The sequence below is a fragment of the Sarcophilus harrisii genome, chromosome 3 (genome assembly GCF_902635505.1).
Source record: "Sarcophilus harrisii chromosome 3, mSarHar1.11, whole genome shotgun sequence".
Lineage (NCBI taxonomy): Eukaryota > Metazoa > Chordata > Mammalia > Dasyuromorphia > Dasyuridae > Sarcophilus > Sarcophilus harrisii.
This window is the reverse complement of record NC_045428.1, coordinates 233540455-233566383: the sequence shown is the minus strand read 5'-3', so window position 1 is coordinate 233566383 and position 25929 is coordinate 233540455. Positions and strand designations below refer to the sequence as shown.

Below are 25929 nucleotides of genomic sequence, written 5' to 3'. Positions count from 1 at the left end.
TTCTTAATTCAATCCCAATAAATTGTGGATGGAAACTGCCATATGCATCCAGAGAAAGAACTATCAGGACTGAATGTTCACTTTTTTGTCCTTTTTCTTCTGGGTTTTTTTTTCCTCTCTTGTGATTTTTTCCCCTTTTGTCCTGATTTTTCTTTCCCAACATGAAATATTATATTTACCCAACATAAAAATATGTTTTTGTTTTGTTTTTTAAATGAATACACATGTATAACTAGATTTTAAAAAATTACATTTTCATTTGCATGATTTACTCCTGGTGTTTATTAAAAAAAAACTCTAGTAGGTAGATCAATGCTGTTAACAATCTGCCACTGTCCAAACACAATAAATTCTTCTTTGAAAATTATGTCTTTACTTGAGATGGAAAATACCTCTGCATCCAGAGAGAGAGAGAACTGTGGAAACTGAATGTGGATTGAGACATAGTTTTTTCTACCCTTCTCTTTGTTTTTCTTTGTCATGGTTTTTTCCTTTCTGGTCTGATTTTTTCCTTACACAACATGACAAATATGAAAATGTTTAAAACAATTGTACATGTTTAACCTACATCAGATTGCTTCCTGTCTTGGAAAGGCGACAGATAAGGGAGGGAGGGAGGGAGGGAGAAGAAATGTGGAACCCAAAATCTTACAAAAATGTAGATTTACTACATCAGAAACAATAATGTGGAACGAAGAATTTTAATTGGTGTACAATGTTCATCACCACCGCATACAATCTTTTGGAAATAAAATAAACCCACTGCTCAACAGGTAAGAATTACTATTAACTAACAAAATCTCTTAAACACTTTTGAAAATGCTCACTTGACAAATAAGCCTGCTTTTAATTGAAGTCTACTATAGGTACTCGAGTGGATCCACTTTAAGGTATATAATGAGAATATAATAGCACAAAAATCTCCTCAACCCACTATGCAAATTAAGACGTAAAGGTTTTCCAACATGAATCAACTTATCAGTTAATAACTTTTATTTCAATTTTGCCTATATTAAAAGTTGCATTACTTCCACTATTTATTACCTCTTCTTGGTGTTTCTTCCCCATCTGGAAAATCATTTCGAAAAACATCTTGATTTGCTCCTATTCTCTGATCTTGCTGCTGCTGTAACTGTCTTATCATTCCATCTAGAAGAACCCTGGCTTCTGGATTTTGTTCATCCAGATCATTGGTATGTTGGCTTATTATCTGTTCAATGACTTCTCCATCACCTTGCAAGTACAATGTGAAAGAACTGTTAATATTTCATCAGAAGAATGCAATTTGTATAACAGAATTTAAAGACTAACGAATAACTCTAAAATCTACAATTTCAAACTAACACCAGTTACACAAACTCCAACATTTGACTTCTTAAAAAATAAAAAAGTATTAAAAAAAAAAGAAAAACTATCACCAGTACCAAGTGAAAAGACAGATCTAACCACTTATAATAGAAATATGAATCAATAAAATAACTCAGATTTTATTTCATACCCTTCAAACTGTCTAAGAAGATCAAAGAAAATAATTATATTGGAAAGAGTGAGATGACAAAGACACTGTTGTTGGAGCTGTAAATTAGTCTAAATGTTCTGAAAAAAACTTAGATTATGTTAAGAAAAGTTACGACTCATATCTTCTGAACTAAACCCCACGACTGACCATTACATTAACTCAAAGATCCCAATGATATGTGATAAAGAAAAATGGTCTAATGTACATCAAAATACTTATAACACAACTTTGCCTAGTACCAAATATCTAAAAACAAAGTAGAAAGCCATAGATTAGAGAATGGACATTAAAAAAAAAGTTGTGGTACATGGATATAATGTGATAAATGAATCTGTTACTGCACTGTGATAAATGATGAATATGATGACTATGAAAAGCAGGTGAAGAATAATGAAGAATAATATGGGCAAAACCTGATAAATTAGACAATATGAATATAAGGAAAAAAAATAATCAAAACATAATGCTGTCAAAGAAAAAAGTGACTATGCTTAACCCCAAAGAAATGAGAAGGCAACTGTCCTTTGCTGGGGTGGGGGATGATGTATATAAAACATTGTATATCTCTCAGAATTTCTGGATATATTGCTTTTTTTTTCCTCTTTCAAACTTTCTTGTAAGTAATGGCTGAGAGGGAATAATTTTCTAGGAAATATATGAAATATAAAAACAAAAAATAGCATATTTTCCAAAACTGGAGAAGGTTATGGATTAACATTTCTATTAACTGGCACAAGTCAATATTTGAACATAAAAACATCTTTGAGATAGTCAAAATGCACTATTATTTGTAAAACTGAAAATTAAACTTTAAAGGTCTCACACTGCCAGTATATTATTTCTTTACCCAATTAGTTTTTTAAAAAAACAAATAATTCCTGATTTACTACAATAAAGGAAAAATGCAGTTTTTTCTAAAAACAAGGGATATAGCTATACTAACATATATATATATATATATATAGCTATAGCGGCATAGTGAACAGAGGACTGAATTTTAGAGGACTGAATTTGTAGTCAAGAAGACGAGTTCAAATCCTGCCTTATTTAGTAATAACTGTGTGATCATGGGCAATAGATAAAGTGCTAGGCCTGGAATCAGACCTGATTAAATTTGTATCCAACTTCAGACAAATATAAGTTGTATGACATGCATATGTCATACATATGTAAGTCATACACAAGTTGTATGACATACATATACATACAAACATAAAGTTGTATGTAGGCATATCACCTAGTTTGTCTGCATCAGTTTCTTTATCTGTAAATGAAGGCAAGAGCACCTATCTTTCAAGATTGCTATGAGGATCAAATGAGACAATTGTTTATAAAGCATTTTCCAAAATTATATACATCATCCCCCACCCCAGCAAAGGACAGTTGCCTTCTCATTTCTTTGGGGTTAAGCATAGTCACTTTTTTCTTTGACAGCATTATGCTTTGATTATTTTTTTCCCTTATATTCATATTGTCTAATTTATCAGATTTTGCCCATATTATTCTTCATTATTCTTCACCTTCACCTTCATAGTCATCATATTCATCATTTATCACAGTACAGTAACAGATTCATTTATCACATTATATCCATCTTCATAAATGCTAGAAACAAAGAAAAGAGTAAGCTTATTTAAAAATGAAAAGCCTTTTCATCTTACTTGTTGCCACATATCCAAGCTGTGGAACCAAATGTTCATCTGCAGAGTTCTCCCGACCAGGTACTAATCTTTGATATTTAGTTGGGTGAGGATTGCCATCTACATCCACCAAAAATGGAGGAGGCATAAGATGAGGAGCCTGTTGGGTTTGTTCATCTAAGACATAATTATTTGAATCGCGAATCAGTGGTCGGTAGTCAGTATGGAAGAACATCTGATCAGGAATCTAGAAAAACAAAGATTTAATTTCAAAATGTAACAGAAAGAGTCTGAACAATAAGAAAAGGCTTAATCACAAATACCAAATTCTTCATAAATCAAGAGCAAATCTTCCTTAAAAAGGATTGTAAAATATAAAGTTTTTTTTTAAATTCAAAATAGAATATGAATGTCCTAGGAGTAATGAAATATAAGAAAATCTAAGCTCATACATAATATATGACTATAATTCTATTAACAAATTTATTTGGCATATAAATTTTAAGTCACCTTCTCATAAGGTTTACTGCAACCAAATCCAAATATAAGCAGATGTCCATGAGAGTCTGTACAAGCAAAATGCTGTCCATCTGATGAAAATTTACAGTCAAATACAGCTCCATGTCCTTGTCCTTCAATCTAGAAAACAGAATTGAAAATACTGGAGGAAACAGAGACAATTTTTTTCAATTAAATATTTTCTTGATTGAACATTTAAAGAAGATAAAAAAAAAACAGGTTTTACATTAAATATTATCATTACTCAATTCATATTTTCAAATGAAATACAGAATTACCAAGTTTCAAAGCACCTTAATAGTTAATTGAAGTTATTTAAGTTTTTAGAAATAAATTATTTTAGATTTATCAATAATTTCCCTCCCAGATCATATAGCAATTCTCTAGAAAACTAGTAAAGAAAAAAAAGTGAAAAATAGACTAGTAGAATAGAACAGAAATAACAAAAAAAAATTTAAATCCCATATTTAATAAACATATACAGCAAACAAACCTAGAGAGAATTCAATAAATCTTAATAGGAACAATAACTTACAATATGGTAAAAAAAAAAAAAATACAGTGCAATATGTAATCTTAAAAACTTTATCATAGATATCAACATAATGAAACAAACTTCTAAAAATATTCAAAATGCTCTTTCTACCTCCCCACCCTTCTCTCCATCCCAAGCCATCCTTTATTTCTTTCAAATTTTTTTTATTTCAGTAGCGGATACCACCATCCTTATAATCACCCAAATTCACAAGATGCACGTCACCCAGACTACCAATCAGTTGCAAAGTATTCTCATTTCTTTTTACTCTTCTACTTGTTCTCTTGTGGCAGAGCCAGTGGAACTTTGATGTAATTATTTTTCTACAATGTCTGGTCTTAGTAGTTCTATACTTCTTTTCACATATACATGGATTTCTTTATTACTCAGGATTTTTGTAACTGAAAATGCACAATCTTCTTTCATAGATATAAGTGAATTGATACTACTGACTGAGCATCCATAGTAGTCATACTGCTTAGTTCAAGGATTTTTATCTTTAATATTAAAATGTTCACGAACACCCTCTTCTCTACTCCACTGCTAAAGAACAAACACAGAAAAGTACCCAGAGTCAACAGATTCACAGTGAAGCACTCCTCTTCCTACCCCTGAACCTTCAGAAAATTTGAGAAGTACCAGGAATAGTAATATTAGAGACAAAATCTCTGTGGGTAGCTTAAGGCAGACAGAGTTTCAGACAATAAAATGGCATATAAGATCAGTTTTGAAGTGGTTATTGGATGTCATGCAATAACTTTAAGATGGGCCATTTCTCCCAAAAGTGAATGTAGGGGAAATGTCTCCTGACCTCAATTTTTTCATCTTTCTTTCCCCATTTCTAGACATAATGAAATACCAAAATTAGAGGGGAGGTAAAAGGAACAGATATCTTCTAAAGGCTATCCGTCTTATTTTCTGTTTTCTTCCCATTCCATATGGCATGGATCCCTCTGCATCAATCAGTCAATCAGAAGAACATTTTAGTTTTAGTCAGTCATCTAGCATTTATTATTATTCAGCAGATTTTAATCTTGTCCAACTCTTCATTACCCCATTTGAGGTTTTCTTGGTAGAAATAAATTTCCTTCCCTAGCTCCTTTTACAGATAAAAGAAATGGAGGCAAGCAGGATTAAATGACTTTCTGAGGGCCACACAGCTAGAAAGGATCAGGCCACATCTGACTATAGGTCTGGAACTGTATCTATTGAGCCACCTAGCAGCCCAGCATTTTAAGATGCTAGTCAGTATGTTAAGCACTAATAATAAAAAGAAAAACACAACCAATTTATTCTCAAAGAACTTGCACTCTAATGGGAGAGAGAACATGCACCAACTATTTAAAAACAGTATAGATAATGGATAAATAGATAATCTCAGAGATATGACACTACGATTAAGGAAGAATAGAAAAGACTTCTTTTCAGAAGGAATCAAGAAATAGAAAAAAAGAACAACATTCTGGTAATGGAGGAAAACCTGTTAATGTGCCAGGAATTAGAAGACAAAATTTCTTATGTGAAGAATAGTACTGGATTTGAAGGGAAGGAATAAGAGGGCTTGTTAAGCTATAAAAAGACTGGAAAGTAACAAATGGGCCAAATTATGAAGGGGTATTTGAAAAGCCAAACAGATGATATTTTATTTGACCCTGGAGGAAACAGGGAGCCACTAGAGGAACAAGCAGAAAATGTTGATAAGGGTGAGGCCAGCAATATGAAATCAAGCTGATGTTTCTAATTGAGGCATAGCTTTGAGGAGATGTTAAGTTCTGCTAATACTTAAGTATTATGTTGGTTTCTCAACATAATAAAATAGGATAGGGACATGATCAGATTAATACTTTTTAAGATAACTCTGGTAGCTGAGTAGAAGATGGGCTGGAGAGAAACTTGAAGCAAGGAAATCAATGCAGACAACTGAATCGATCCAGGCATAAGTTAATAAAAGAATGAAGCAAGTAGTTTCAGAGAAGAAAGAAGAGGGCATATACAAGAGATATTATGAATCCAAAATCAACAGGTTTTGGCAACACATTCATCTAATATATATGGAGTGAGTGAGCAGTTAAGAAATAAACTCAGGTTATCTGCAGGGTAATGAAAAATAAAGTGGTATATTCAACAAATTTGTCTTGGTAAGAAGGACAATGTGGTCATGTGAGATAGGAATAAAGTATGTACAGTTATAGAATTCAGTACTGTATTTCCAAAAAAATTTTATTTTTCAAAATCAAAGTATTTGCAAAAATATGAATGCCCTTAAACAGAGTCCTCTTAGAGTTGGCCTTTCTCCGAGGCAACTGATTATACAAGAGAGCAAAATGCATGCATAGAATTTTGTGCAGACCGTATAGCAAGATAAGGTTGAAAATGGGTTCAAGATTTAGACATAAAGGGTTAATATTAATACTAAAGGCAAATTAGGAGAACAAGGGATAGTCTACCTCTCAGATCTGTAAAGAAGGAAGGAATTTATGGCCAAAGAAGAACTAGAGAACATTAACAAATGCAAAATGGATAATTTTGATTACATTAAATTTAAAAGTTTTTGAACAAAACCAATGCATCCAAGATTAGAAGAGAATCAGAAAACTAGGGGAAAAATGTTTACATCCAAGGGTTCTGATAAATTCCTCATTTCTAAAATATATAGAGAAGTGACTCAAATTTCTAAGAATATATGCCATTCTCCAATTGATAAATGATCAAAAGATATGAAAATTTTCTGATATTCTAAAACATTGTTGGTTAGAGAAATGCAAATTAATACAACTCTGAAGTACCACTTCATACCTCTCAGATGAACTAAGATGATAGGAAAAGATAGTGATAAATGTTGGAGGGGATATGGGAAAACTGGTACACTAATGCATTGTTGGGGGAATTATGAACTGATCTAAGCAATCTGGAAAACAATTTGGAACTATGCTCAAAAGACTACCAACTGTGTATATCCTTTGATCCAGCAGTGTGTCTCTACTGAGCCTGTATTCCAAAGAGATTAATAAAAAGGGAAAACAATCCACATGTGCAAAGATGTATGTACCAGCCCTTTTTGAACTGGCAAGAAACTGGAAACTGAGTGGATGCCCATCAGTTGGGGAATAGCTGAATTAAGTTATGGTATATAAATGTTATGGAATATTATTGTTCTGTAAGAAACGACTAGCAGGATGAATACAGAGAGGCCTGGAGACTTACATGAATTGATGTTAAATGAAGTGAGTAGAACCAAAACAACACTGTATACAGCAACAAGATTATGTGATAATCAACTGTGATGGACTTGGCTTTTTTCAACAATGAAGTAATTTAGGTCAATCCAATTGACTTGTGATAGAGAGAATCATCTACATCTAGAGAGAGGACTGTGGGGACTAAGTATGGATCAGAACATAGTATTTTCACCTTTTTTTTTTGGTTATTTGCTAGTTTTTTTCCCTTTTTGATATGATTTTACTTGCAGCATGATATTAGGAAAAATGTTATAAGAAATGTACATGTTTAGCCTACATAGGATTACTATCTAGGAGAGGGAGGGAGAGAGAAAAATTTGGAACATAAGGTTTTGCAAGGGTGAATGTTGAAAACTATCTTTGCATGTATTTGAAAAATAAAAGGTTATTATAAAAAAAAAAAAAAGAATTTAGTGCAGATATACAACCAACTCAACTGGGAAATTAGAGGAAGAATTGTAGAGTTAAGACACCATAGTAGGGGATTTCCCACAATAACCTATCCTGCTTATCAAGATTACGGCTGCTGTTATCTAAAGATTCTTCGGCCTTGGTCTTAGTTCTCCTTAGTCAATCCATTCAGTACTTGGATCACAGGTTCTTTCCTTCTCAGTTCCAGAACTATGTAACTGGGGATCCAGGTTTGGCACTCCTCCCCTGCTTCACCTAACCAATTGTATTTTGCCAAGCCCCAATCTTAGATTCTTTCACTTGTTGCTAAAAAGCAGCACAGAGCTCTCTGTCTCCCTATTTCATAATACTGTGCCAAGTCACAACTTTAAATTACTGACAAAATTCTCATATATTAGATTTTTCATTTCCAATTTACATGCTACTGAAAGGAGCTGGAGGAAAATCAGGAAACAATTTTAACTGGGTTTACTGTTACATAATCTCAACTGGATCCTCACTTCCCAAAGATAATCCTTTTATACATTCTTAAAAAAATCCACTATCCCAACCACCATAGAAATAATTCCAAATCATTTCCCCAGCTCAAAAATCTCCCTTTTTTAGACTCCACCCACCCCTAATATCTCAGCTTAACAAATTTGTTCTTTCTCACTGAAAAAATTTACCTATTCACAACTAAATGCTCCCTCTTCTTTGCTCTTTATCCCACAAAGCCTAATAGTTTCCCCTACTATCTTTTCATTAACTCCTGTCTCACATGAAAGTAGTCCTTCTTGACAGAAGAGAAGAAAAATAATAATAATAACAGAAAAGAAATTTTCCAGCAAGAGATTTACTGTTAAGACATTGTATAGAAAGAGCATCATTAGTTTCTGGCCATAATTTAAGAAAGGTACTTAAATAAATATATGTCCAGTATTAGTAAGAAATGCAGATGTCAGGCAAGAAATAGATATACTAGTGTGTTTTGAAGTTTTCACAGAAAATGACAAATAGGCCAAAATACACACACACACACACACACACACACACACACACACACACACACACACACACAATCTCAGCTGAGGGAGAAAAAGCATTTAGAGTAAAATAAAGTTATTTTAATTAAATAAAGTTATTTTAATTTTTAAAAATGCAAACCCACATAGCTCTGATAGGAGCAGTTATGAACCTATTGTGGCTTTATTTTGGTCACAGAAGGTTAAAAAACAAAAATCTTACCATATTGAAGTAATGCTTTGTCTTAATGCCTTTTGTAATATCCCATATAAATATATTTCCATCATGACCTGCAGACAGCATGATCCTGGAATCAAAGGGATGTGTCTCCAAAACAAATACTTCATCTGTATGTCCCTTTATTGAATAGTTAAGGCAATGTATTATAGAGTTTTTCAGTTTAAAGATACAGTTTTTACAAAGTTTTCGATAGTTTTCTTTTTTATATTGCTTTTGTAAAGTTGGCATTAAGGAAACATAAATATAAAGGTCTGTTACAGAAAACAATTTCTATAACTAAAACAGTAACATCTATGTTCATGTATATTAAAATGAAAATTCAAACTATTAAATATTTATAGCCAATTTGCATAGTAAATTTTCTCTAATTTATATATTCAGCATTATTATATCAAGATATTATTAAATCTAAATAGCTAATTTACATTAGATTACTTTGACTTTTTAAAACCAGATTCAAAATTCACATACCACCAAATTATGAAGTAGCTGTCCAGTATGAGAATTCCATACTTTGAGTACATGGTCATTTACAGCAGTGACAACAAGGGTGTCATTTCGGTTCCAAGCTATCATTGTTACTTTTGGTTTCATAAATTTTTCTTCTTCTGAACATGAATCACTAAAAAAAAATTTTTTTAATCAAATATTTCACTTGTAAATAAAATCAAATAACCATTTAGATGGCAAAATAATACTATAATGTATACTCTTAAAACTAGCAGTAAAATACCTAAAGAAATTTAGAAAACTCAGTTTTATCACCTATTAATCATCATGGCTAGGGTGGCTAGGGAAAAGTCCTTAAGAAGCAAATCTTTTAAAGAGACAGTGAAATTAAGAATAGCTAGTACTTATATAGCATCTTAAGGCTTGTTAACCACTTTACAAATATTATCTCAATTTAGCCTCACATCCTAAAACGTATGTACTACTATTATCTCCATTATAAAGATAAGGAAACTGAGGCAGACAGAGATTAATTGACTTCCTCAGTTTCATTAAGGTTGGATTTGAACTCAGGTCTTTCTTACCCCAGGTCCAAAACCACTCACAATGCCATCTAGGAAAGTATATCTTCCCTTTTTCTTTTTTAGGTTTTGGTTGTTTATACTTATCTTCAAGAAGGGCCTCAATAAAAAAGTCTTCATATTTGGCAGCCTTTGAGAAATACAATGTAGGGGTAGCTAGATGGTGTAGTGGATAGAGCACCAGCCCTGAAGTCAGGAGGACCTGAGTTCAAATTTGATCTCAGACACTTAACACTTCCTAGATGTGTGACCCTGGGCAAATCACTTAACCCCAAATGCGAAAGAAAGAAAGAAAGAAGGAAGGAAGGAAGGAAGGAAGAAAGGAAGGAAGGAAGGAAGAAAAGAAGGAAAGAAAGACAGACAGACAATGTAGTGATAACAGTTAATTAAGTTATAACAAAAGTTTTTTTTTTTTTAAAGGCTATTACACCTTTAGAATTTATAACTAATTTTATTTTACAAAGCACTTTCCTCAAAACAATGGAAGCAGAGGGCAGGTGCAGTACAAATCACTGTCTTCATTTTAAATATAAAAAACTAGTTAAGTATTATCTGCCCAAAGTCACAAAGCCTGTAAGTAGAAGCAAAGGGCTCAGATCTAGGTCTTCCAATTTAAAAAAATTTCCTTCGTAATCATCAGAAAGCTGATTGACCTAAGTCAATAACCATAAAATTTACAAGTCCCCAGAATTTAATAGGAGTTATTGTGATGATCAGAATTCCAGGATGAGGGATAAATTATTGCCAGATGAACTACATGCCAAGCCATTAATTTTAAGGTTGAACACTAGCTGTTTCCAAAAGGAACCTTGTTACTAAAGTACCCATCCACATCACTTCTTTCTTACACATTGGGAACCCACAGCAGAATAGCTCATGTTATAATCTCTAGCTCAGCAGAGGTTATATTCCAAGGATATATTCCAAATCTGGACTGCTTAAGTATATGAATTGGCTTCAGATATTAATAGGTTAAATACCTGAATGACCTTATTTCAAGTGAGGAGTTAACACGACCCATCCTACTATGATTTATAAAAGCAAAAGATGGCAAGACAGATTCCATCTAGATAAATTAATCTCTGATCAAGGTGGAGAATACCTCTAAAAAGTAACTACTTCTTGATAGTTCTAAAAGTAATTGCATCTTCTCTTATACCGGCCTAAAAAGTATTACAATAGGTGAAAAGGCTTTGAAATTTCCCAACATCAGGTTAATGTATAAGGTAGCCCAAAAACCTACCTGAACTGACAGAATACAAATTCCGATCTTGGTTGTAATGAAAAAATCTCTATAGTCAGAGATCTAAGAATATTTACTTCTGAATCAAGAACATATCTCCTACATTTTTGAAGACACCTGAGGGAGCACTCTGTGGGCCTCAGAAATTTGCTTTATAAGCAAGGCATTTTCTTAAAGATATATATAAAGATATATAATAAGTCCTAGATCACTACATTTTCATATCAAAAGCTAAACAGAGATATTGCTTACTCTTAGAACTAGGTTAACTCAAGTCTATAGGGGGCATGCACCATTCTTGCCAGGGAAGATTAAGGTCAATAATATTCTAACCTTGGGCAGCAATACAGACACTACCTGTCCTTTCTATCAGGAAGGCAACTGAAAAATAGAATGAAGACTGAATAATGGCCAAGATAAGAAACAACTAGAAGTTATTTTCAAGAAGGGTCCTGGGTAATGCAATGGGAAGGGCACATTAGTTATAAGCAAGAGCATCTGGAAGACAACAGCAACCATAAGAACTACCTCTTCATAGCTTGGATGCTACATAACAGTGCAAGAACACATTTAGCAAATACATCTCTACTTTAATCTTCACTTGTTTAGTCTGAAAATCAAATACGCAATCTCTGCCATTTTTCCAGGAAATAATTTGGTAAAATATTTCTCTAAAGTACTATGCTAGAAAGATACTGAATACAGTCCTGATAATATACTGAGTTATAACCAGTAGCCTCACTAAGTAGAGAGATAAGATACCAAGCTTAGGTTTCACTAGCACAAACTTCTAGCTGCTTCCACACTACAACAAAAAATAGGATTTTAAGGAGGTTTAAAAAAAAAAAAAGGGTGTGTGGGTGGGTGTGATTAAGAAAACAAAAGCTATATGTGGTCCTTTTTAAAAGCCAGTAGGAATACTCACAAATAAGTGATAGCCTCCAAAGTAGTCACAACTTGAAATTATTATTCCAATGATGCTACCATTTCCCCAACTTTAGAACTCCTGTAAAAACTGCCTTCAGAGCAAATTATGATTTAATACCAGAAAAATAAGGTGTTATTATTATTTGGCTATCTTTGGTTACTTAACATAGTTATAAATTAAATCCATAATTAAATTAAAAATTGCAAACACTGAGCATATTCAAAATATAAGACCCAGAAAAAAACTCCAAAAGCTAGATTATGAAAACAATTGCCCAACACAGACAACGTTCTCAGATTAAATCCCTGAAACTATAATGACCACCACATTTATTTTTAAGTTTGGAAATATGTGTTTGAGCAACACTATGGCACAATGGATAATGGAATCAGGAAAAATATGCATTCAAATCCTGATACAAATTGCCATTGGTATTGAAAGGTACTAGTAGCAAGGGGATATAAAGAGAAGTCAGAAGCCTCATATGGTGGAATATAACTTGAGTTGAGGTTTGAAATGAAATAAAGGATTCTAAGATGCAGAGGTCATAAAGTCTATTTAAGATAGAGGGAATGGTCTGTAAAAAAATTACAAAGAAAAGTGATAAAATGTCATGGAAGGTAAAGGAAAAAGACTTGTAACATGAAGGGCAGAAAACAAAATAATATATAAGCCAAGAAAGCAAGCAATATTACATATCGTTCGTACAATGCCTGGCATATAATAGGTGATTAGGAGATACAAGAGGCTGCATATTTCAGATAAGCAGAACTATCATTCCCACCTTGATATTTCTCAGATTTTGATGCATTCATCCATGACTTTGAAACCAAGAACCTTGAGAATTTCAACCCTTCTAGGACAGTAGCTATAGCTAGTAGGTACAAATACAAGTTTGCAACTGTTTACAAAACTATTAAAGATTTAGGGAAAAAAAGTTCTTGCCAAAAAAAGTTCTTTTCATGATCAAATAGTTCAACATTAGAAACTAACATTTTATTGGTGGAAATGACATTAAATAAGAAGTATTACCATCTTCTTTCATGCTTCACTCTAGGGACCATGCAACCATTTCATCTAACTTATAGCTGAAAATTTCTACATGCTGTCTTCCATCTTTCAAATATGAACTTCTTGAGAGCAAACACTGTCTTTTTAAATCTTCCTATTTATATCCCCAGAACTTAGCACAAGAAAAAAAAAGCTTAATAAATGCATTTTAAGAACTAATTCGTTCATTGATTAGTTCAACAATGTTGACTAATGTAAGAGTTGACTATGTAAGAGTTATGAATTAAATGACAAAAAGAGATGTTTGTATAATGGAGGAATATAGTTACTCTAGCAATAGTTTCCTGAGAAAATGGACATAGTCAAAATTGTTACTAAAAAAGTCATTTTGGCAACTATGTATAGGAAGGATTGAATTGGGAAGAGACTGAGGAAACAGATGTATTAGGGAACATGTAATGTAATGTAATGTAATGTATGTAAGTAACATGTAATAGGAGACTATTCTAATAGTCTAGGTGAAAGGAAATTCAGGCCTAAATTAGGGTGAGATTCACAGTTGGATAAGAGGGATACCATGAATTTAATAAAATATTATAACTATATATATATACATATACATATAAGAAGAAACTAAGTAAATGCAGAAATGGAGTGGTACACCATAGCCATAACCAAGTTAGAAAGACAGATGAGTTTTAGAGAGCAATCTACTAGAGAAAACTGGAGAGGAAAAACATACAAGAAGCTGGCCCTGGTGAAGAGAAAAGACACCTCATACATTATGTGTATATTATCTGCTATGGATTGTGGCACATATGGTATCTAAAAAGAAAAAATATTGGGAGATAACATAAAAGTATTTTCTGAGATAAAGCATGAGAAGGTATAAAAGAAAAACAACAACCATGTGGACAGTGTCATCAGATTAGGAAGAATTAATCAAGTTGGAATAAAGATGCTGAATCAAGGAACAAGCTTGAGATAAAATATTTGTAAGACTTACTTCAATACTATACAGACAGCACATATGGCAAATAGCAAAAAACAAGTAAAACAAAACTGTAAAATTTAATCTATAACATAAGTCTCCACAAGGTAACTTCCTACATCAATGAAATTTGAGCTAAAATACATTTAGAGAAAAAAAGAAAATCCAATAGTATTCTTCATAAATCCCACTGTGATGCTCTAAAACACAATGAAGGTGACACTGTGAACTGTCAGATTCTACTGAACCTTGATGAAAAGATGTAAACTTGAAGTTTACAAGTACATTCTTGGAGACATTATTTGTCTTTTTAGAACACCTAAGAGGCTCAAATCAGAAGACATGATAGAATTTAACAGCCACAGCAACAAGGAAACTAAGAAAATGTGATCTTGGGCAACTTCTTAACTCTTTAGTAGTAAAATGAAAAAGAAAAGAAATGGTTGGGAATAAAGTATATAAAGAAAGTTTTCAGAGTACATATAATTATTAATCTAAGCATAGATTAATATAATTATTAACCTATTAAACTATTAATCTAACTAATAATACAATTATTAATTCCTTTGTGTTTCAACAAATACAAAATGGAATTCGTTCTTTTTCTTCTAGAGCAGGAGTCCTCAACCTAAGGCCCGCGGCCAGATGCAGCAGCTGAGGACGTTTATCCCCCTCACCCAGGGCTATGAAGTTTCTTTATGTAAAGGCCCACAAAACAAAGTTTTTGATTTTACTATAGTCTGGCCCTCCAACAATCTGAGGGACAGTGAACTGGCCCCCTATTTAAAAAGTTTGAGGCTCCTTGTTCTAGAGCCAACTAATCTATAAATGAGATTTCAGCAGATATGCTTTAAACCATTCTTATGAACAATCAAAAAAGTATTTATGAAACCTGTGACTTCAAGAAGCTTACATTTTTTCAATCAATAAGTTAACTGGCATTTCTTAAGCTTCTACTACTAAGTGCTAGGCACCAAGATAAGGTATGGGGATACAAAACAAACAAACAAACAAAAAAAACAAACAAAAAAAAACAGCCTCTGCTCTCAAAGAGCTCAGTCTAATAAGAAAAACAAGATGGGAATAATTATAAACAAACAAAATACATAAAAGATGAATTGGGGATGATCTCATAGGGAAGGCATTAATATAAAGATCAGGAAAAGGCTTCATACTTAATACTTTGAGACTTTTTAAAATAATAAATAAATAAAATAAAAAATAAAATGTGGTGAGGGTATGAAAGGATTAAAAGACAAAAGAGAGGATTATCTATTTGATTCTAGAGGTAAAAAAGAGCCACTGGAGCTTACTAAAAAGGCATGATATGGTCACACTAGGATTTCAGAAAATGAACTGAAAGCAGTGTACAGAGGAGAGAGATGTAAAGTAGTGAAATAAATCAGTAGCATGCTGAAAAAGTCTATATCTGAGAGCCAGAAGGACCAAGGCAGCTGGTTGAAGTTTCAAAGGCAGGATCTGACAAACGATTAGAGTAGGATGAAATGAGAATAAAGAAGAGAAAGACAAATCTGGGTGACTGAAAAGATGATAATGCCCTATACAATAATTGAGAAATTTTTAGAAGGGCAGCATAATTGGGGGAAAAAGAAGGCTGAGTTTTGTACAAGCAAAAAAATGTCTACAATACAACCAGTTTTAGATGATAAATAGGTAGTTGGATATGCAAGTCTGGAGGCCATCAGACAGATAGATTAGGACTAGATAAATAAATCTGAGAATTACCAAGACAAAAATGATAACTGAATCCTACAAAAGGAAAGAGAAATAGTCGAGATAGAGAGAAGAAAGCCCAGGACAGAGTCCTGTGGTGCTCTCTCTGTTAGTGGGTATAAAACTAGATGAAGACAGCAGTCTGATAAGGAACCAAGTGAATAAGTGTTACAAAATCCTAGAGAAGAAAATATCAAAGAAAAGAGGACTATCAACAGTGCTAAAGTCACTGAGGAGGAAGATTTTTAAAAGAGAAGTCAAGGAGGAAGATTTTAAAAGTATTGTAGATTGGGTTTAATAAAGACAAATTAATGATAACTTGGGAGTGGAGAAATTTGGAGAGCAAACGATGAAAACAAAAGCCAGAATTCATAGTTAAGAAACAGGAAAAAAATCAAGACAATGATAGCAGATGGTCTTCTCAGGTTCAGCTATGAAAGCGAAGAGAGACATAAGGTAATATCGGGAAGTAAGTGAGGATTTTTTGAAGATGGGAGAAACAGGGGTATAGAAGAGGTCAAAGACAGAGAGAAACTGAAGAACAATAAGATAGGATGAAGGGGCTGGGAGGGAGAGGCAGAGATTCTGCTAGAAAAAATAAAAATGGAATCACTTTGGTATATAGAGAACTTAGCCCTCAGAAGGAGAAGGCTCATCTTGTCATGTGAAATAGTATTGATGGAGTGGCAGAAGACATCTGAGTAATGGGAGATGAGGAGGAGAGATGAAGCAGTTTAGCAAATAACCACAATTTTTCAGTGAAATGTAATGCAATTTTTAGTCAAGAAGGTGAGTGGAGAGATAGCCAGAGGAGGTTTTTGAAGAGGAATGAAAAAGGATAAGAGAAAATGCTCTAGCAAGTAAGGGAATCATGAATGGGTCAGAAAGGTGTAGGATTACTTTACTGGAGTAAGGGGCCCAGTTGCAACAGAAAGTTGCAATGGATTTAAGCAGCATGGTTTCTTCATTCAGCAGCACATGAATAAGGACAAAGGTAGTGGATGGCAAGGCTGAGGGACGTGGCAGTGCAAGTATAAAGCTGAATTGGCTCATCAAGGGAGTCAAGATGAAGAAGGGCAGAGACTATAAATAGTACAGCTATGATGATCTGGCAAAAAAGTGAGGGAGGGAGAGATTAGAGATTAAGATGAGAATCAAGGACAGGGCTTGCAAAGCAGTGAGAGATAGAATGACAACAGATTGTGATCAAGGAAAAAAATTTAGGAGTTTGTGAACATGGGAATGGAGCACATTTATGAGTGATACCAAGGTCAAGGGGTAAGACCAATTCTGTGTGGAGCTGAGCTGAGATAGAGTAGGTCATGGGAAATGAGAAAACTGGAAAAATGAGGTGACTGAAAGAGTATCACTATAGTTCGGGAAAATGAACTGAATTCACTGAGTTCATTTAGAATACCCTGGAGATTGGTAGATAAACAACTATCAGAATTTTGACTGAATGATAAATATAATTGAAATGAACCTCAAAGGAGAAGAGGTTACTGAGTGATGATGGGAGAGGGAGAGCCTGGAAGTTGAGAAGCAAGCAATATTCCAACTCTACCACAACTAGTGATTTGAGGGGGATAAAGGGACAGAGGTGTGTGAAAATGCAACTAGTGCTACAAAAGGTGGCCAGGGATACTATCATCAGGAAAATGCTAGGTCTCAGTTAGTTTAAAAAAAAAAAAAAAAAAAAGATGGAAATACTGAAAAAGGAAAAGATCTAAAATGAAAGCAAGAATGTCAGTTATTGAAAAGGCATTCCATAGAGCACATTGGAAAGTTTTTGGGAAAGACATGGATTGAAAGGAATGGATATTTCAATGACAGCCATATTGTTGGTGGAGATATGAATTGGAAATCACACTTGCTTTTGACCCACATTTTAAAGGTATCTGGTAAGATGCTGTTATCACATCTCAAGCTCAGAAGCTTCACAGAAAACTAAAGCATGTTTTAATGATTAAGTTTCAAACAAATAAGCATATGGTGCTTTAAGGCTTGTAAGGCATTTTTTATGTTACCTTTTGTCATCCTCACAATAATTCTGTGAGGCAGATGCTATTATTATTCAGTTTACTGACAAGATAAGTGAGTTGCCCAAGATCACATAACTACTGTCTGAGATATAATTCAAATTCAGGTTTTCCTGCCTCTATTCAGTATACCACCCAGCAGTCAAATGAAATTGTTCAAAGAAGTGATAATAAAGGCATGAACCAAGGGGGTACTTGAGCAACTAAAAAGAAGGGGACAATACAGGAAATACTTTGTAAAGATAGAAATGACAAGATTTGGCAACAGATTAGATATATTAAGATGAGTGAGAATGAGCAACAGAGGATGATGGAAGGTCTGTTTTCCTTTCAATAGTAATAAGGAAGCTAGGAAAAGGAGAAGCTTGAAGGTAAAAACAGAGTTCTGTTTTCAACTTATTTAAAATTAAAAACTATATGCAGAGATGTCCAAAAGACATTTGTTAATATGAGGAATGTCACTCAGCAGAAAGACTAGGGCTGGCTTTGGAGCCAAGAAAGATTACCAAATGAAAAAAGAGAAAAAAAAAAAGGCTGATGACAGATGTCTTGGAAGACATTTAGTTAACCTCCATGACATGGATTATTGGTTAGTGATAGTGCACATAAGATAGTTAAGAACAGAAGCAGGAATTAAAAACCAACCAACAAAACCCTCCCAAAAAGCTAGGAGGAGAGTATTCATGAGGAAAAAGTAATGTCAAATCCTGTCAAAAGTTGAAGATGATGCTCTGAATGGGACTGAGTGGGTGAAGTTTTCTCAAAAAGTCTATGAGACTAGGCCTAAATCACGTGATCCCTTTTCCCAAAGGTCTGCATAGAGCCAGATGATGAGGTCTTGGGCCCAAATTTCAGCAAGTCACATGATCTCTAGGCCTAGAGGCCTCTAAAGGTCAGACCCTAAGTCAGCTACAGGAAGTGACATGACTCACAGGAAGCAAAAAACATTGGTGACCATTGGTCAATGATGGTTACTTCCTTTTAGTCTATCCACTGAAAAGACTTGGGTCTTTTGCTATTTAACCAGCTTTACTGTTTCCAGCTTGTCAGGTCTGGCACATATTGGGAGCTAAGATACTTTCCAGCTGTGCTTGAGCCTCTCCCTGCAGGGACTAAGTAAATGCTTTCTCTTTGTACCTGAAGATGTCTCTGATTAGTTAATTTGGGGAAGGGAGTGTAATACCCATCCCACACAGCTCCAAGTCATCTTCAGTTCTTCAGTCTTTCTTACCCTACACATAAAACCAATTGTCAGCTATTGTAAATTTTATCCATGTCTTTTTTCTCATGTGAATTTACCTTATATCAGATCTTACCTCATGGAAAAACTAATTCTACTCCAAAAAGAAAATGGCCTTTTCATTTTTATATTCCACAAGCACATATATGATAATTTAGTCACTCCTCTACCTAAAAAGTTTCAGTGCCTCTTTAAGATCAAACATAAGCTCCTCTATGTAAAAGGTATGTAACCTAACTAGTTCCAAACTAGTGGCATTAACTTAACTTTCCAGATACTCCTTCTTCTTACCGGAGCATCACTTTCTATCTCCCACTTACAAACCATTTTGCACAGGCTGTCCTTCCAATTCTAAAATGTTTTTTTTTTTTTCCATCTTTCATTCCTAGAATTTCTATATCCATTGTTTCAGTTGCTGCCTCCTGATTCCACCCTGGTTTTAGCAGTTCCCCTCAAAGTTTGAATTTATTATGATATAGATTTGCACACCATAATTCACTCTCCAATGTTAGAAATAGAAGAATCTTTACTGATTTACATTAATAGGGAGAATTTCCTGACTAGGAGTTTTCAATTCCAATCAAATTTCAGGTTTGAAAACACATACATAATCTGTATATAAGTTGCCTCCCACAACCCCTATAGGATTCAAGATGCATGAAGACAAAAAACATTTGCCTAATACAGTGCCTGTCATAGTAGTAGGTAATAGTAAATGTCATCTGAATTAAATATTAAGCTTTGCACAATGAAAAAATGTTTAATGATTGACGAGTCAAATTCCATTAATATGAGTAGTCTTGAAACAAACAAGGATCTTTCAGCTGAATATAAGGATAGTTTTCTTCAGAAAGGCAAGAGTTGGAAGAAATGGTTTATGTTCAAAAGTTCAAAATCTTCTATAATCTGTTTCCCCTTTAACTTCCTCAGTCTTTTCATATTTTACTCCCTGCCACATATTCTTCAATCCAATCATACTGGCTTCCTGGCTGTTCCATGAACAAGCTCTTTAGCCATTTTCTCTGTGTCCCTCCTACTTGGAATGGTCTCCCTTCTCATTCGTACCTAAAAGCTTCCCTGGCTTTTTTTGTTCAGAAATACTATTGATACTCAATATGGGTTCCTTGTCATAAAGAATTGAACTAACTAAAATCCCACCACTTAGAGGAAACTTTTCTCAATCCCTCTTAATTCTAGTGCCTTTCTTTTATATTTTCTATTTATCACATGTGCATGCGCGCGCGCACACACACACATATATGTGTGTGTGAGATTATTTACATAGATACAGACACATACCACTCACACTTGTTTTCATGTGTGTATGTATGTGTGTTTGCTGTCTCCCTCATTATATAATGAACTCTTTGAGAACAGGGACTCTTTCAACTCTTTTTGTATTTCCAGGGCTTAGAGTTTAGCATAGTATCTAACCAAGGTCACATAAAGTGAATAAATATTTATCGACTGACTGATATCTAGCAACCTTGTTGCAAAGATAGCCATAAAGATAAAAAAAAAAAAAAAAAAAAAAAAAGACTATGAAGATACAGAAACCACAAGCACATTTCACAAAACTTACCCAATTCCTTTCCATAATAAGATACCTGCAATGATGCCAAAGAAGCCACAAAGAGCCAAAACACTACCTGAGGCAACAAAAAACAAAAACAAAAAAATACTACCTGAAGCAATAAAACTGAAAGAGATTATAGCCAAATACCACTAGAATACAAATTCACTTATTTGGGGGAGAAAAATCCCTACAGAGGAAGGAAGATTAAAAATACTATTATTTATTACATAGGGAAAGTGAAAACACATCTAAAGAAAGATTCAATCAACACTAAACTGAGCCACATCATTTCACAATCACTTACAGATTAACTGTCAGAGAATAACAAATAAACATTAGAACAAATCTATCATTTCCATAATGTTCTATTTTTCTTCATCAATGACCACAAAATTCACTTTGGACCCGGAAATCTCAGTCAAAATCTCAGGCACTTAAGCCACTTCAAGCTTAAGATTTACATCTGGAAAAACAATTGAACAAGTAAACATGATGAAAACAAATACTTCAAGTAATAACATTCTTAAAAGCACTGAGGAACTTTAGAAGGTATATCAACAAAAGTAAGCTACTAAAAGAATGGAAAAAAATTAATGGATATTACTACTCCCAAAAGGCCAGTAACTATTGGTACATGTGTCTAATATCTTATCTTGATGAGAATGACCTATATTGAGAATAGAAAGTATTTCTGCACAACAACAAAAATTAGAGCTGATATTTCCATAGATACCAAAACTATTCATAGAAATTTTTTTGATAATCAGAAAATGGGTTCACCAATCAGGGAGAATGAACAAACTGTGTTATGTAAATGTAATAGAATGTTTTTATGATATAAAAAAATGAAATATTTAGAAATTTTAAAAATTATTTTGAATATTTAAATGTTTAGAAAGATAAAAAGAAACAACATATAATAAAAATATAGATTAAAAAGAATATAGATTAAATATAGAAAAATATAGATTAAAAAGTTAAGGATGAAAACAACATTAACAGGCAACCAAACCCATCTTTTTAACCCATTGGATTAACCCATCTTTTGAGTCCTCTCAGGTCCAGTGGGATTAAAAGATTTGCCAGAGAGGCAGGTAGGTGGCGCAGTGGATAGAGCACCAGCCCTGAAGCCAGAAAGACCAGAGTTCAAATCTGATCTTGGACACTTAACACTTCCTAGCTGTGTGACCCTGGGCAAGTCACTTAAAACCAATTGCCTCAGCAAAAAAAAAAAAAAAAAAAGGCAGTGTTTCATAACCAATATTCACAAAATTGACTCACAAAGACAAAATCCTACTCTATTGCTTATTGATTATGAGAGAGACGGAGAGACAAAGAGGCATTTAACTAAGTAGAGCAATAAATGGTCTTTGTATAATCTCTGAAAATATATGAGCAAAAATCAGAGGAATGCAGGGTCACCCTTGAAATCTCGTTAGGGGAAATGTCAGAATGGTTAAGATTACAAATCCAATGGGGGCAGTTAGATGATGCAATGGTAGAGCACCAGTCCTGGAATCAAGAGGACCTGAGTTCAAACCTGACCTCAGACACTTAATACTTCCTAGCTGTGTGACCGTGAACAAGTCACTTAACCCCAATTACCTCCAAAAATTACAGATCCAAGAAAGTACTGAAAATTTTTTTTTAGAAAAATTATCATACCCAATTCTGATTATATAATCTATCAATTATTTATTAAATTTATGAATAACTTTCTAGAATTTAGCCTGTGAAGTACCCTACTAATCCCTTTAATCAAAAAACAAATTCATAATCTCTATAAATCAACCATTTCCCCTGATCAACAAACAAGTCACCCCAACTTACCTTGACAATCTCGTTGCCATATCCAATAAAATACTTTTCCATTCTGGTTGCTCAAATTTCCAAATTCTTGCTGTTCCATCTCTGCTACCACTTAAGAAGCTAAAAATAAATATTAAGAAAGATATTACACCTACACACTTCAAAGTAAATTTTCATTTCACTGAAGATCATAGGAAGATAGTTTCAGATCTGAAATAAATCTTTTTATAAAATTCATCCCATTCTACAAAATGACTTCTAGTATAGGAGATAAAAGTCTTGACCAATAACACCAAAATAGTAAGAAGCAATAGTAAGGGACCAAGATTAGAACAAATGCAAAATTATTTTCACAGGACAAGTTTAGAGTCAGACAAGATGGAAGAAATCATCCAGTCCATTCCTTCACTTTACAGGTGAGAAAACCAAGGCTAGGGATATGAAATGCTTTCCCAAAGTTCTCGTAACAGAGCTGGAGTTTGAAACAAAATGTTCTAGGCTTCCAAATTTAACTGTACCACCATGCCTTGTGAAAAATACTGATGAGTTCGGTTCCCACAGAATGTTGCAAGCTTCAAGGTAACAACAGCGTAAGACAATAAGTATTTCTGACAAATGAGCTTTCAGAAGGAAAAAACTGACTTAACTATAATTCTGATAAAGGGGTCTAGGCTAGAAACAGGCTTTAAACTGGCCAGGGTCAATGAACCAAGAGAATACTTTTTTTTTTTTTATTGCACTTGCTTAAAGAGGCTTATAACATATTATCTTCTCTGCCCAGGGAGAAGCAATAACATAAATGTAGACACAATAGGGTGGAGAAGAGGGCATTTCCAGGGTGTACTAGGAAGCCAATTAAAGGTTAAGTGGGAAAGGACAAGGAGAGGACTAACCTACAAAAGTTTGCCCCTGCTTCTGGTTTTCTGGTTCAATACACTCTCGTAAAAGAGTTATGCCCACTTCTTACAAGAATCGAAGGCTTCATCCTTCAATCTCTCTCACTCTTTCAATACATTACAGACTTTGAAACTGAGTCTGGATCTTGTTTCTCACAATATGGGGGCTTGTCCAAGACAAATGGGACCACCACAAGAGATAAGATCTGAGTGGGCTGGGAAGAGCACTTATGCTCCACTATTTGGGTTTCACTTCCCTCAGGGTTCCCCAAGTCCCAAAGACAACAGCAACTGCTACAATAGTTGGCAATTTAAGAGGACAGGAGGAGAAAGTCCACCAGCAACTTGATATATTAAACAAAGGTAAGAAATACTCTTTGAAGTTCCTTCCTAGTAGAAGTCCCAGAAGACAGCTCTGGGTTATGCCAGGCTTGCTGGATCTGTAGATGGGGGAACAGGGTCTAGGCCTAGGAAGGGGAGGAATCCCTGGGAGGAAGAGTGGGAGGACACTCCCAGGACTAAGAAAAAAGATAAAAAGAAAAATTGACGAGGGGAGCTCTGAAACTCTCTCTCTCTCTCTCTTGGACTTTGGGGGGAAAGTTTGGGAAACTCCCTCAGAGAAGCTCTCTCCAGAGAGCCTGCCCAAGGGAATCAAGATAAGGTGGTTACATTCTGTTATCTGAATGGGACTAGTCGAGTGCAGGACTACTCCTACTTGGTCTGATCTCCATCTATTGAGATTTCTAAACAACTCTACTGAGTTGGGAGATTAGTCCAGGGACACTCATTCTAATGGAATTATTTCTATTCAATTCCAAAAATCCCTGTCTGATTTCAACTCAAACTGCCCCCCAGCCTCTAGCCATAAAAAGAGGCAACTTGGGGCTCATTCCTTGTAGAGGACCTAATCATACCAAGGAACCTCTCTCTCCCCTTGGCACAGCTAATCCTAATTGGTTATTACTTATGAAAATTCTAAGACTGTTAACTAAGTTATTTGTAATTACTGCCATTATGATAAAACCTAAAATTGGTTATTACTGTGTGGAATGAGAGATGGGTGAAGCAACAGTGGGAGGAATGCATGATAGATTAAGAAAGGAACTTGGTGCAAAAAAGATATTCAAAATTTCCCCTTATTAGAGAGATGGGGGTTAGAAAAAGATTACATCATGTTACTATTGTGGGAAAAACGGAAACTTCAGAAAAGAGGGCCTAGAATTAAAGAAGGAGGAAAAAGTGGTGCCCCTCTTACCTTTTGAAGAAAATGAATTAAGAGGGGCATCTGGGGTTCCTTCTTTCTAGACCCCATCAGGAATCCCTAGAAAAATTTGAAGGATGGGACTAACTGGGAGCAAAAAAGAAGATTCAGTAGTTACAGGAGTAGAGAAATCCTCACTTTGTAAATCAGTCAGAATTTAAAGAACGTTTAATGACTGAGAGTAAAAGAAGATTTCCATGTATCCATTATAGAAGTCACTCCTGTATATGGAAAAAAAAAAGGATAAATATCCAAATTTTATGTATCTCAAAAATTGGGGAACAATTTGCTAGGTAGAAATTTAATTATAAAATTGGGGTTGGAATTAAAGGTACTGAACCATCAGTCGTTAAACTGCATCCTCTTATGATAAAATATGAATGGCAGAAATGGGGGGTGGGGAGGGTTAAAGCTAGTTCAGGTGAAAAGGCAGGAGCATCAAGCTCAGCTCCTTCTTTAGGATCCCTGTTGACTCCTCTTAATTTGAAAGCTTGCTATGCTTCCTAAAACCATCTTGTCAGCCCTGGGAAAAGAGCTTGTTTGGGTTTTATAGTTTCTAAACAAGGGAGGTTTACTAAACTGTTCGTTGTATTGAATCATTTTTGAAACTGTTCTCATTGTTTAAAGAGATTCTGAGAATAATAGTCTTATGTTTTGTCTCATTGAACAAAGTTAAGTAACAGAATGTTTTACCGTTTCATAAAATGTTTTTTAAGTATATAATTTAGAAGTTTTTATTTCTATAACCTAAGACTTTTCTTACTAGTTATTGAGCATCTTAAAGCAAAATGATTTGTGTAATGTTGAACTTAAAACCATCTAATTAGATATCAAAATAAGCTGTGAATTTTCTGGGATGAATCCCTTTTTATCATTGTAAAATTATAGTCAATACTTATTTAGGATATGTGATCCTTGAAAGTTAAAACCACTTACTATTTGAGATTAAATTTCCTGGGATTATAATTGATATTGTATGGAGTTTGGAATTCAGGTATGATTGTCTGATGAATCATAATCCAATAATCCACCATCTGAAAGGATTCCACAAGCTACTCGGAG

The 25929-nt window shown here is 34.1% G+C and overlaps 1 protein-coding gene across 2 annotated transcripts in view; it reads right to left on the bottom strand.

Annotated features, from left to right (window-relative positions):
- The window catches only part of BRWD1 (bromodomain and WD repeat domain containing 1), a 146348-nt gene that overhangs the window by 74531 nt on the left and 45888 nt on the right, over positions 1-25929 (bottom strand). The window contains exons 13-18 of one of the 2 annotated variants that reach the window (XM_031959203.1): positions 22732-22830; positions 9580-9730; positions 9091-9225; positions 3670-3798; positions 3181-3406; positions 1045-1233 (exon numbers count right to left, since the gene is read on the bottom strand). In XM_031959203.1, the coding sequence (XP_031815063.1) occupies positions 1045-1233; positions 3181-3406; positions 3670-3798; positions 9091-9225; positions 9580-9730; positions 22732-22830 (929 nt within the window). Of the gene's footprint in view, positions 1-1044; positions 1234-3180; positions 3407-3669; positions 3799-9090; positions 9226-9579; positions 9731-19662; positions 20975-22731; positions 22831-25929 lie in introns of those variants that run through there. The other variant, XM_031959204.1, reaches the window with a different exon arrangement.